The sequence below is a fragment of the Sabethes cyaneus genome, chromosome 3, assembly GCF_943734655.1.
Source record: "Sabethes cyaneus chromosome 3, idSabCyanKW18_F2, whole genome shotgun sequence".
In the NCBI taxonomy this organism is placed as follows: Eukaryota; Metazoa; Arthropoda; class Insecta; order Diptera; family Culicidae; genus Sabethes; species Sabethes cyaneus.
In genome coordinates this window covers 179673651-179687551 of record NC_071355.1, presented here as the reverse complement: position 1 = coordinate 179687551, position 13901 = coordinate 179673651, and the positions used below count along the sequence as shown (strand labels likewise).

At 37.7% G+C, this 13901-nt stretch overlaps 3 protein-coding genes and 2 non-coding genes across 5 annotated transcripts in view; 1 reads left to right on the top strand and 4 right to left on the bottom strand.

Annotated features, from left to right (window-relative positions):
- Positions 1 to 2833: 2833 nt before the first annotated feature.
- Positions 2834 to 4057, bottom strand: LOC128742848 (uncharacterized). Its single transcript, XM_053839332.1, has 3 exons — positions 3848 to 4057; positions 3463 to 3624; positions 2834 to 3405 (listed from the first exon to the last, which is right to left on the bottom strand). The coding sequence occupies exons 1-3, from the start codon at positions 3912 to 3914 to the stop codon at positions 3179 to 3181; spliced, it is 456 nt and encodes a 151-aa protein (XP_053695307.1). The 5' UTR covers positions 3915 to 4057; the 3' UTR covers positions 2834 to 3178.
- Positions 4058 to 5967: 1910 nt separating this feature from the next.
- On the bottom strand, positions 5968 to 6092 carry LOC128744839 (U5 spliceosomal RNA). Its single transcript, XR_008412461.1, has one exon. It is a non-coding gene; the product is annotated as a U5 spliceosomal RNA (small nuclear RNA).
- A 368-nt stretch (positions 6093 to 6460) lies between these two features.
- The window catches only part of LOC128741387 (glyoxylate reductase/hydroxypyruvate reductase-like), a 92149-nt gene continuing 84708 nt past the window's right edge, over positions 6461 to 13901 (top strand). The window contains exon 1 of the mRNA XM_053837179.1: positions 6461 to 6484. The gene's annotated coding sequence lies outside the window, so the exon portion shown is untranslated. The remainder of the gene's footprint in view (positions 6485 to 13901) is intronic.
- LOC128741388 (uncharacterized) overlaps positions 6637 to 13901 on the bottom strand; it is a 69654-nt gene continuing 62389 nt past the window's right edge. The window contains exon 3 of the mRNA XM_053837180.1: positions 6637 to 7456. Coding sequence (XP_053693155.1) covers positions 7245 to 7456 — 212 coding nt within the window. The 3' untranslated portion in view covers positions 6637 to 7244. The remainder of the gene's footprint in view (positions 7457 to 13901) is intronic.
- On the bottom strand, positions 9677 to 9801 carry LOC128744838 (U5 spliceosomal RNA). The gene has a single exon (XR_008412460.1). It is a non-coding gene; the product is annotated as a U5 spliceosomal RNA (small nuclear RNA).

Here is a 13901-nt window from a genome sequence, read left to right as displayed (position 1 = left end):
GAATGACTGCAAAACAGTCAAATGACTGGCAGTCACCACGCTTACGAAAAGCAACCGCACAATCGTATGATTCAATACTACAAAAAAACAACCACTACATGTGCATGGAAGAAGTCGGTGGGACTCCGTCCAATACAAACGAATATTTTGCTTGCGTCGGACCGACGTCCGGGTGACAAACTATTACTGTGAGCAGCCGATTTGGAGACAAAAAGAGAAACGAAAAAATACGTCACCGTATGCTTCCAGTCAGTTTGCAGTTTATATTCTCAAAGCGCAAAGCAAAACGGGAGATTGACTGTTTGCTTCTACAGAGATGCCGCATGAATTGTAAGACGGCAGCAGCGCAAGCGGGAGATTGACTGGATTGAAAAAACAGTCAAATGATCGTTCAAAAAGCGGAGTTTGAATGCGGAAAGTTCGCATTCACGGCAGTCACATTCAACTTGCGATCCCTTTTCAAGCCCTGCCCAGGCAGAAGGTCTCACAGTTAATGTAACGAAAACTAAGTCTATGGTAGTGAACACTGACAATTCCAACAACTTCACAGTAGCGGGATAACAAGTTGAGCAGGTAGACACCTTTCATTGTCTTGGTAGCCAGACAACGCCCGATGGTGGTACCAAGACTGATATAGCCACATAGGTGCCTTTGCAGGTCTGCGAAACATTTGACGCTCAAACCAGATCCCTCTACGTACGAAAACTCGAATTTTTAATTCAAACGTTAAATCCGTACTGCTGTATGCATGCGAAACGTATTCATTAACAGGTGCCTGCGATTCGCGCCTGGTGGCCTGATAATTGGATATCCAATGAGGAACTCCATCGTTGGTGTCATCGACGGCCGATAGCCACAGAAATTCGTGAACGTAGATGGAAGTGGATCGGACACACCTTGAGGAAAGCAGCGAACGAGGTTTGCAGAGAAGCACTCGACTGGAATCCACAAGGACAGCGTAGAAGAAGCAGACCCAGAGGCTCATGGCGACGGAGCTTAGCCAACGACATCCGGGTTGTAGACGAGAACCTGTCCTGGCGGCAGGTAAAAGTCATGGCGGGTAACCGTCAGCAGTGGAGATCTCTGATTTCATCCCTTTGTTCTGCCGGACCGGCGGACATGGACACAAGTAAGTAAGTATGTTGTGGTAGTTCGGGTTCCCAACCGCAGAACAGTACTCCAGAGTCTTTTATCTAAAGATGAATCCCAGTGTCCTAGAGGACTTTTTGACGACACACGAGGCATGCTGTCTGACTGTTAACTTTGTATCGAGGATGACAGATAGGTCTTTAATATGATTGACCCGTACGATTGTCCCCGATAGAAGCGTGTAGTTGAAAATAACTATGTTTTTTTCGTGACAAAGATATTACAGAGTATTTTGAAAAATTGACAACCATATGTGATACATCAATTGACGAGATCGAGGTATCGGATTGCGACGCAGTCTTCAGTTGAGCAGTTGCGGAAATAGAGCAATATGAGCGGTCTGAGATGATTGCCCTGCGAAATACCTGAGGTTGTACAGAATATATCTGAACTGGTTTCATCATCGGATCGCTAGAGCGGAAGTAACGCAAAAGAGTTTCGCTTATCCCATGTCTTTCGAGTTTAGCGATTGCGATCATGCGCATCAGTGACTGTTAATTTGCAATTTGCGAGTAGTGATTAGCGAAATTTCCACGATTATCGAGCAAATTGTATCGGTTAGCGAATTATTGCTGATTGCAAGGAAGATTGTCAAATTAATAAGTGCGCAATCGCTCATAAAAGTGCTATTTTGGCTTAAAACGTTTAGGTCTCTTCGGCGCTTGGAATGTAACGAAAAAGTGCGCCAAAGATACAGAAACGATTTAATGCAGGATCGCACTTTTATGAGCGATTTCGCACTTTGGATGGTACAATTTTCCTTGCAATCAGCAAATGCTATGCCCAACACTGGTACACTCAAAATAATCCACACGTTCTTTCCACGTGAAAAATCTCGTAGATTTCTCTACAGGGAGTTACGTGATTTTCAGCTGACTGTTATTGGAAAAAATAATAACATCCACCTGATTTTCACGTTAACGCATTAGTATGCGTGCGAACTACCTGAAACTCACGTAAATAGTACAGGAAAAGCTGGACGGAAAATATTCACCTAACTTTTCCTATAATTTCGACATGAAAATTATGTTGAGTCACTCAACTTGAGTGTAGTGGATCGATCGGAATCTATGCTGAACCGCGCTGATATTGCTTACAATGTGTCGAGTGGCTATAAGACAATTTGTTCAAACAGTTTCGAGATAGCAATAAACGATGTAACTTCCTGCTAATTGTTCTCATCTCGCTTATTGCTTTTTTAGTGTTCAAAACGCATATGAGCAGATTTATGCCTACTTTGCATATACATCGATGGTTACTAAGGTTACTTTGAGAAGCAGTAATTCAGGGAAATTGTTTCCGGAAAAATTGTACCGTGCAAGCACCATATTCAAAACCGAGCCTAATTTGGAACAGTTGCAATTTTTTGATAAATAGTGACAAAATTCTAGCTATTTAAAGAATTTAATCACTACATCTGATGATTTCATATTATTAAAATGGTTTAAATAGCCAGAGTTTTGTAATTATCTATGAAAAATTTGCAACTGTTCAGAATTAGGCACTGTTTTGAATATGGTGCTTGCGCGGTACATTCGGGAAAATATTGTAGAACCGCGCCGTTTCTGATTTTGGTTATTACTGCTCATAACAAAATCTAACATATACGGCCTTAACTATTACATAACATTCCGCATCTGTTATATGTTGAAAAGCACAAGTTATACTTGTAGAAAAAGGATCATCTTTATTTAGCACTAATAGTAATGCTTTACAGTACATATTTACAGATTTAACTGGAATTGAAATGCATGATTCGTTAAAATATGTTACTTTTTGTTTTAATATTATAACTATTTCTTTAAATATCTAAGTTCGTTTTGGGACGGAATGGTTTTCTGTAAGATATTCTTAAGTTTGTGTTATTAGGTATTTCTACTACTCCACAAAACAATTTCAAATAGACATAAAAACCTACAACTAAAGTAATATTTAGTAGAAAGGCACTTAGTTATGGAAAGTGACGCATCATAAGTTGCAACTTATCAGACTTTAGTAGAAGACAGTAGAGAGAAGCGCCAATACATTTTTAGAACAAATGTTTAAAAATAAAACTGAGTATTGAAAGCCCGAGGATACATAAAACATGAGGCACGTAATGAGCTGCACTGTTGCAACCATCCTTGCTGTTGCAGGTGCAGTACTCCATGAAAATATTATAAGTCCCGCTTCGCATTAGACAGAACCGTTCATCCCCTTCTATTCCAGGTTCCCCCATGAAAGCGCAACTACGGAAGTAACGCCATTCGCCATGAACTAAAAAAAGCTCGTATTGGATTATACAATAACACAAAACTTAAAATAAAGAGTTACCCTTTTGACGAATTTTCCGACACATGGTGGCTCTAACTCCAGGTAGATGTTCCTTTGGTTCCACTTGCCTGCAGTCCGTTATCGACAAAGTACTGTTATCGAATGGGTCGGAACATTTCGGGTCGGAATCTGAACGACACTCCCAGCATTTAATTGCAAATCCTGAAACAATATTCCAATATTAAGTAAACTCTGCTTGCCATGGTTCACTACATTAGTTCGCTCCAGAATATTTGAACTAAATCCACATGATTACTATTTAGACTTAACTACTACGTTTGTATTAATAGACTAAATTTAATATTTGATACAAATTTAAATGCATTATCAGCTTTTATCTAAGGTCCAGCGATGCACGATCGCTTGTTCATTATGGTATACACACCCATTTGTACTGCAAAGGTGATAAACACGATCCCAAATACGAAGAAATAGGCCGAATTGAGTCCCATTCTGCCCGTAATTGATACGCACTACAGAAAACACTCGTAATTATTACTTCTTACAATCAATTACACCCTATCTTAAAAACTTAAAAAACCTAAATTCTACTGGCGAAGCAAGCGATAGGCGTACACCGTACACAAATGGAATCTGCTGAAGCAACAAGCAAGTATGTTAATGATCATCAGATCAGGCCAGACAAAAATGCATTAAAATGACCCCTCGCTGGTTTTGCTATAATCCCAAACGTCAAAGCGGCGTTGTCCAAGCGTGATGCGACGAGGAGAATCAAAATGCGTGAAACCGCACCCTTCAACCACGCGGTCACATTTGTTTGGTTCACAGCTGCAAAACATTTGTACTTCTCAAAACTGATTATATTTAAGACGCAAAACAAGGGGTCTCTATTGATAGAAAATTTTCAACAGAACGTTATTCGCTATATGTGCGCGAAACGGTGCTGCCACCTTCCCAAGTTTGTTCTATTTGTGAAGTCGGTGCACAGGTTTGTTAAAGAGTGAAAAGGATAGACAAAATTTTGCACCAAATCTTCACAAACTTTCCATATGGCAGTCCCATGAGAGTACAAGAGATCGATTTGTGCTTACATAGCGAATTTAACAACCAAATGCAATCATTTTGTCCGTATCACGGCGGTGGTGATTTGTCTGTTATTTACATTTTTTAGTTTGACGACCGATAAAATTCTTTGGCTCGAGTATAGGAAAAAGACGAAATATTTTTATTTCTATTCCTTCGTACATTTCGGCAGTTTCAAATACGAATTCTGAAATGCGATAGAAACAAAATCATGAATGCGATAAAAATAAAATCATGACTTCGTATACGAAAAATCAACACCAAAAAACTTAAAGAAACGACGAAAAATTTAAAAATCTGAGAGGTTGTGCACAAGACACGACCACATAGGTGACGTAGGACTGCGTAAGTCTGTTTGTAGCGATTGCGATAGTAGGATGTATTCAGTAGAATCAATATATATAGAATGCCAGTGTCGCTGCAGTGCTCGTGGTAAACATCACACATTTTAAAATTATGTATTTACATTGTATGCGCATATGTGTGAGTGATCGATACGAAACGGGAATCTGATTGTCAAACTAAAAAGGACACCCAATAAAAAATCCTTCAGCTTTTCCGTAAATCACGTAGGATAAATACCCGGTTTGGTCGTTTTGGGGTATTTCGTCAGCAGGAAAATTTTCTATTGGGCAATTTGACAATGTAGTTCCCGTATCCAAGACACGAACCAGCAACATGTTTGCCACCAAAATATCCATGAAACACCAGCGAAACTGGCATTCTATATATATATTGATTATACTCAATAGACCCAGCTGGCTTTGTTGAATTTCATACAAAGAAATGCGAACTTTTTATCCCGTTGTCTTGTCACAAACAGCAATTAAATTTTGTGTAGAAACTGTAAATAACGCAGTAACATTCAAAGAAATATTCGAATATTTTTAATCGAACACTACTAGCACGAATAATTGAATTAATCGATTACTGCAGACAACGCTCACCGATTAGTCGGTAATCGAATAATTGAAAATTTTGGACATCACTAAACGCAAAGCGAATTTTTTTTGTGAATATCACAGTTTTGCTGATATTTTTCACCCGGTTTTTTACCTACCCGTCAATCTGTTCGAGGGGATCAATGTGGTGCATGCCAAGTTAAATGTATAATAAAAGATTAGGTGCTGCATGCAAAGTTAAATGGTACTAGGTAAAAGTGCGATTTAACGGTAACGGGTTTTGATGCCTTTGGCACACATATTCCTTGAATTACAACGAAAATATGCGTAGAATGCATCAAGATCATAAAAGTAAAACCATTATTTCGTGTGATTACGCAGGTTTGAAGTTTCGGGGTTTTTGCAATATCGATATAATTATCGATATCCGCCCTAAATAACGACGGCAATATCGCGGAGGGTCCAAATATCGATATTGCTGATAGCGATGTTTTTTCAGAATATCAAAACCCTCTATTTCTATAACCCACCAAACCAATCTTTTTATCCGACTTAGTGCCCGATCCAATTAAGGATCGAGTCATAACAAAAATTTAATTTAGACTCATTAGAGTATCCCTCTCCACGGAAATCTTTAGTAAAAGGCGAAAGATTTATTCGACATTTGAAGAGAGATCAGAGTGACGAAACAAACGTTGCGACAAGGGAGTCTTCATACTAGAACGTTCTTCTCTAGCGATTGCAGCCAATTTTGTCGTTCTCATCGCAAGCAAGCAAGAAAGCACGCGACGCGAGATACGGCTGATTCGTTCATTCTGACTGGATTGGTTGCTGAAGTTGAGTGAATGCAACAGGAATAGTATTTTATTTTACGCCATTCAGTTTGCTAGGCATGTACCTGGTTTTCAACAGAACAGAAGAGTTAAGATTGTTTCGAATTTTCGATTACGGTTGTTTACCTGTTGGCTGTTGCCGAGTTCGTTACAACGGAAACAAAGTATCTAATGCATGCGAATTTGAGTTTTGTTTTGTTTGTAATGAATTCATTCAGTCTGAATTATTCAAAGCTCCAGTAGGTAAGCCTAAAGAGAATGCGTTTCAAATAATGCCGAATATTTCTAACAAGAAGTTTTCTAACTAGGTAGCTTCTAACTAATAAACTCCTACAAAGTAAAATCATCTAGTTGGTTTTTCGAAAACATATTTTTATTTTTAAATTTACCATTAAAGTTGTTATTATGTACATGGAAAACTCTTACTCTACGTATCCACCGAATTTAAAGATTTAGTAAAATCGAGATAAATATGTTTGTCTTTACATTGTATTTTTATTTTTTGAATAAATTTCACGGATTCAGTTTGAACGTTAGAGAACAAAATACAACAAGAGATTCTGACTTGCTCTACCAAACTATTATCGTGCAGGCGACTAATGTTGAAATTCATGAAATCATGTGATGTAATAATATTTGTACATTTGCAGCTTAATTAAAAGTGTACTATGTAATATGTATGTCATTCATGAAAGTAAAATATCTTCGAATTAGCTATGCTTGGTAAAAATTGTAACACTCGATTGTTCTGAAATTTGTTGTACAGATTTATTTGGTAAAGGGGATCGGTTTGTAGACAATATTTTATACCTTTGTAATAAATACTATTCTCTCGAGGTGTTGTAAGGCAACTCTGGTAATCGAATGAAAATAATTCGCGGTATTGTTTTCATGGTCGGATCTTAACATCATTTACAATATCATTACATCGTTATTACATTATAAAGCTAATCGGTAAGGAAGAAAGGGACGGTGCTATCGACGTAATAGTTTCTGCTTTAAATTACCAGGCAAGCAGCTTAGCTACCAGAGCTGTCAGTGCTACCATCAGAAGTGCGGGACCGTACTGAGCGGCACCGTTGCACCCATCGGTCGGGCAGGTTTCGCAGAATTCGGTTCTGATGTATGACGGAGTTTGGGCGTTGATGCAACTATTCGGCGGCGCGTTCACGTCTTCCCAGGCACAGGAACGGGAAACCACCACGCGGTCATTAACTGTGAATGAAAAAGCGAACAAAATCAACGATTAGTGAATGGCATGGTTTATCCTGGTCCTATCAACAGTTGAGATACAACTCAAGTTAGCAAAGGAGCAAAGACTACTAATGGATCGTTATCGTGCATCTTAACCACTATCTTATGTTTTTCTCCATGTGTGGACTCATCACTGCAATCGGTATTTATTTATTTGATCTACTTTTTAGTTTTATCTACTTTACCCAATTATTCTTCGCTGCCAGTACTACCTCATATTATAGCCGTCCCTGGCGAGGACTCATTCGTACCTCTGACCAGTACACTTAACTATAGGTGGGACATTTGCACTGTCAAGAGGATTCAGAGGGTAAATATAGAATTCAACATGAACTTCATGCCATGAAGGAAGGGTAAAATGAGGGGCCTGAGAATAACCCATGCTTGACAACAAATCTCGCTTGTCAAAGCAGACTCGGTAACCTTGCGGCTACGGACCCCCCACCTCTATCTTATTAGTATCATTTTTGTATTGAAGTCACTGTATATTTAGCAAAAGCAAATCGGGATGTTTTTGCTATCGGTAAATCTGAAGTTAACATGATTTGATAAATATATTTATGCAAATTAAAATTGTATTATGTTAATGAACTTCAAGCTGCAACGCTGATTCATGAAAAAAATCAGACAGTGCCAGAGACGCAAATTTACTGCATTTTTACTGCTGCCACTTACCGATCAGGTACTATTTAAACATTGAACTTGACCTTGGCCAATTCGTTAGTGTGTTGTGCGAACAACTCAAATAAAATGTTTGCCTATTGCTGCTGCATCCGATTCAAAGTCGTCTCCAATTGAGTACGATAGTGCATGGGAAGGTCGCCTATGCAGTGTGCAGCTACTTATGCAAACAGTGCAGATGCTGATGCTCGCATATAAACCGTCGATGCATGACCGTCCGCCGCACCGGTGTGGAACTCGGCTCGACACGAGGTGTGTGCAGTACAGTAGGCGAATGCTGCTTGCTGCGCACCCAATCCAATAATGATTCGCTTCGATTAATCTCTGGGTCAGTGATTCGAGCGAGGCATTCCGACAATGTCAAGGGATGCATGTATCTTCCGGAGTGTTGCAAAAGTCGGTAGTAAAAGATGAGTGATCATATGAAATATTATTTTATGGAATGTCAAAAAAGTCTCAAGTTAATACTTCAGAAAAACTATTAATTAAAGTGAAGTTAGTGAACTGGAAATTTCAATTCGTTTAAGCAATAGGTATTGAGTTTGGCCTATGTTTTAAGGAAAGCGAAAGTGCTTGGTGCAATTAGTTCAACATATTTTGGACTACACTTGAAACAACCAGGAGATACATCCCCAGACCATGATATTTCCTCCTCCAAGTTTAAATATTTTAACGTAGAATTACGTTTTTGTTTTCTATATTGAGGTGCACTTTAGAAGTACGAGAAATACGAACATTTGACAACATTTGATTTGCTGCTTTGGATTAGTTAATGAAAAGCAGAAAGCTAAGAAAACTTGCAAGATACAGAGAACGTTAACTATAACTAATGAACTTTTACCCGTCACACATGGCATTTGAAAGATTAAAGGGCCAAACAGAATGCTGCGTCAACGCGTCCGTCAGCGTTAATCTGACAGTTTTCCCATAGGTTTACTGTCAAATTGACGCTGACGGATGCGTTGACGCAGCATTCTGTTTGGCCCTTAATACGCTTCAAATCAATCTATCACAATGAACGATGCTTTCAACTATTTTCGAAAGCGAATCGGTTTTGTAGAAGATAACCTAGCCTAATTCTTTATTATTTCCTGATTAATTGAAAGATTTGCGTCCAATGACAAATATTTTTAGTTTTGAGCAAGCTCCTTAAGCATGTTAACGTATGTCGTTCATCAATTGGTAAGCAGTTTTATGCAAATTGCTATACTACAAATCAAAATCTTCAAAATACGATATCACATCGTCAATCTCCAGAAGACGTGCAACTGTGGTCTGGTGATTTAACTCTTAGTGGAAATATAAACTCCAAGAAACTGATAAAAATGATATGTAAATTGAAAACAATGATATTTCACGACATTCATTATAGTATAGTAAATTACAAAGTTGGGTAACGAATTATTCAAAGTTTAAAAAGTGACATGAGTTATCGAATAGTAGTTCTACGTCAATTACGGGTTCGTGCTTTTCATGCTCTTTTCAACCAAGCGTAAGCGCCCGATCCAATTAAGGATCGAGTCAAGACAAAAATTCAATTTAGACTCATTAGAGTATCCCTCTCCACGGAAATCTTTAGTAAAAGGCGAAAGATTTATTCGACAATTGAAGAGAGATCAGAGTAACAAGCAATGGTTTGCCAGCCGAGGGCATTCCGCATTAACGGATTTCAATTGCGATACATACTCTGCGCACTCTTAGCATATATATTGAATTCCAGTTTGTTTCTTATTAGAAAACATTAAATTTTATGCTCGAGTTAAACTCGCCCTTCCTTTAGAGTTAACAGGTAAAAACGCAACATATCTGCATATCTTGTTTTGGGCCAAAAGGGCATCGTTTCAATTACAACAATAAATGTCGTATTTCATTGTATCCTAATGACAGCCCATATTAACTCTGTATGATGTGAGACGAATTTTTATTAGTAACTATTCGCTTACCTTTAAATAAATAAACTGATGAATAAACTGAAACTGATGTTTTTACCAAAAATTTGATCTTGCTTTTGCAATGAAAAATTATCCTTTTTTGTATTACGCGAATTTGGAGTTAACGTCTGTTTTATGCAACTATGTCGTCGCAATGTTTGAAATTTACTAGGTTTTAATGCAAATTTCGGGATTTAGACGTTTTGGTTGCAAATTTCGGAATTTGTATAGTTTTCTTATGTAGTTTTAACACTCAAATCGAACACGTGGATTGTATGACTTGGCGTTAAAACCGATTTGAGTATAGTCCTACGTTAATATCTCGTTCATCCCATGTGAGTGTACACCTTAAAGTTTCTATCATAAGATTTAATCACAATAGACTCTAATTTTTAGTACACTTGTCGCTATACACACTGATAAAATGGTCGAAACGACATCGCCACCATAAATCACAATTGAGTGTCCGATACCGATCGAGTCATCAAACAGGCGAATAGCCTCAAGCTGATGCGGTTGCTGATACTCTCGTTGATTTATTATTCACTAATTCACATCTGTTCGTATTAATTTGCATCCACTGCCAATATTGGTCACGTGTCCCATTCCATGCAGGCGACTAGTAATTAAACAAGAAGCTGCAGGCAGAGATGCCAGATTTTGTTTCATAAAACCCGTACATGTACGAATTAGTACGTTTTTCTTTATGACATGTTGGTTGGGAAAATTAACAATAGCTGATTTTTCTAATTTATTATTACCTTGAGAATGCACAAAGGCATTTTTGGTGATGATCTAAACATTTCTTTGAAAGGAAAAACTGTTGTGTCATATGCAGTCTATTAAAGAAGAGATCAGTTTTCTTCATTAGTCATAAAATGGCAACCGTAGCCTAACTACTCTCTCACAACCCATTGTGACTTTATCCAGAATGCATGCAATTACTCATCCCGTAGGATGCATCACATATTTTGTCATTCCCCGTCCATCGGAACTCAACTACCTACTGATCGAGAAGTTTAATGTAACTGCTTTTTCCAACTACGACATCGTAAACGTCGGTTATAGAGATCGTTAGATGTGCATCGATTGTTCGAACGTTAACTGCTGGTATTATGATTTGGCTACCTTGACTACGTCAACACAGCCGCACTGATTTTTCAACTGTTTACTGAAAGCTGAAACACTTGATAATGACAAGTCTTTGATATGCGCTTTAGAATTCGTTCTCAATTTTTCCATGTTGGGTACCATAAGCAAATATTTGCCGCTAAAAACTATGCTGCTATATTCACTAATTTATCTTTACTTCGGTGCTAGTTTTCTATCTGGCTGTACTAAGTGTCCAAATTGAACTGAAGTTTTTGGAGCGTCTTAGTAGAATACGAAACCTGAAATTATTGCCCGTTTCTTTGGTAACAAAACGCGCTGCTCACTTTTTTGATAGCTTGAAATCGTCGCAGCAAGATTCTGCTTGGCTGTATGTAAGTTATAAGTATATATTATGCTTGTCTAGCACGTAAGCTATTGATTTACTTGACAAAATAAACGATATTTACCCCCGCGATTCTGGCGACGGTTTCGCCCGCGATGGTTATAATTCATCGCATACGAAAGGGTGGGAAATTGATAATAAATTAAAAAGAAAACTTTCCGATTAAATTCTACTAGGTGTATATTTATTATTGACGGATACGAAGAATAAATATACATAGTAGAATTTAATTGGAAAGTTTTCTTTTTAATTTAATTTCAAATTGAACTGTATATGATTGCGTAAGGGCTTAATTCTTCTAAGTTTTCCAAGATTCTCAGTCTTTCGACAGGGCTTTTGGCACTGTCTCGTTTTTTTCTAAATTGACGGTTTTACGATATTCGATCACCAAACATTACGAATGTACGGAGATTCCCGTCCACTTGACAAAACTCAGATTGTTCTATCACATTATACCACGTTTATCCAGGTTTTGTTACTTATCTCTTTTGACGTTTTACGATAAGCTGGGGAATCATTCCAAGTATAATATAGCGAAAACGACTTATTTTTACAAATTCACTATTGATAAATCAAACATTGCCATAATTGATGAATCAACTAAACTAATTGAGCATATTTTTACCATCTGAGACGACAACCACATAGGGGAACTGTGGGTAAGACGAACAGGTTAAGAAGACCAGCTAATATAATACAGAGAACTTATGATTTATAAAACCTAAATACAGTTTACTTCAGTTCAATAAATTGTTTTCAAAAGCAGCTAGTGAAATATTTAGCTAAAAGTGTTCTTCAATGCGTATTTTGGGTATTAAAAATGGTCCGAAAAAGTGAACTTTTTTAGTGCTGCGGGTGAAACGGACAATGTGTGGGGGTAAGATGGACAGGTATTGTAAATCCCCCCAACTGCGAGCATATTATTATTTTTAACCCTTAACAAATTAAATAAGTAAAATATGGTGGTGTAGCGTGCAAAAAATGAGGGGGGTAGCCTACCCCCTTCCACTAGAGGCAGCCAATAGAAAATTGTTTGGCAGCGGCAATATGAACAAGCATTCCAAAAACTGTTTCATGCCTGGCCGCTGCTAATTTGTTTTAAGTTCACGTTTGCCTGTTAAATTTTCATTTATATGCTTGAAATATCACTAAGAAGCAAAATCAATCATTTTATTATGATATGTTCACTGACCATCTTACCCACACTAGCAGTTGTCCATTTCACCCCACCATTTTATATTTTTTTAAAGCGTTCACAATTTTTCATACGCAAATGAAATTTCGTACTATTTCAATGCATTTCAATGTTACTCGAAAAGGCATTAAATCGAAATACTTCATGCTATGGGCAACATTTTGGAATTAAGCCACTCAAAAAGCTTAATTTCGATGAAAAAAAAAGTTACATCCAGACGCAGAATCATTTCCAATTTTCAATTTTTTAGTACTTTATCAAAATTGGAAAGTTCTAAATGATGATGGAAACGTTCAGACATCATGAGATAGCAAGATGGTTGCATGCCCATCAAAACATTTATGAATTTTCATGCTCAACTGGTAGAATCAACCACCTGTCCGTAGTACCCACCCTGTTCATCTTACCCACAGTTCCCCTACACCTGCGATTATATTCGTTTCCATTTCTCTTCTTTGCATCCGAATAGGTCACGAACTCTATTCTATTCTTTTCCGTCAACCTGAACAAATTTATTGTCCCGAACGTAAAATGTGTTCTAAAAATGTGCTACCATCTCTTACGTTTAATAATTTGCATTGATGCCAATATTAACCTTTGCGTTCCCGACATAAAAAATTGAGGCACTTTCAGTTACACTTTTGGCTCTATCTTCATTGATTTTCATTCGATTTTTATGCAACTAGTCTATAGAGAACCACATAAGATTTGCCTTTAATGGAAAAATATGTTGGTAAATTAGGGCTCCATTTCTCTTCCCATTTCTATTAAAACTTCTAATCATTCATATCCTTTCATTAGAAAATTTTTATATTGTGTCCTTTTTTTTAAAATGCGATTTTAGTTTTTTGATCTTGGCGCCTACTACAAATGATCATGATTTACAGCTTCGGTTATTCGCCACTAGGTGCGCTGCGCTTTGTTTACGTTGTAACTAATTCGCATCCAAGGGGTCGGACACTCAGCACATTGTGCCGAGGCACTCCAAAGATATCAAGCGGCACACCTCCGGTTTAATTTTACATATGAAATGGGAGCACTGCCAGTTGTCAAAATCATCTCGCACGGTTGCCAGATCTATCAGATTATAACTCGTTTCAAGTC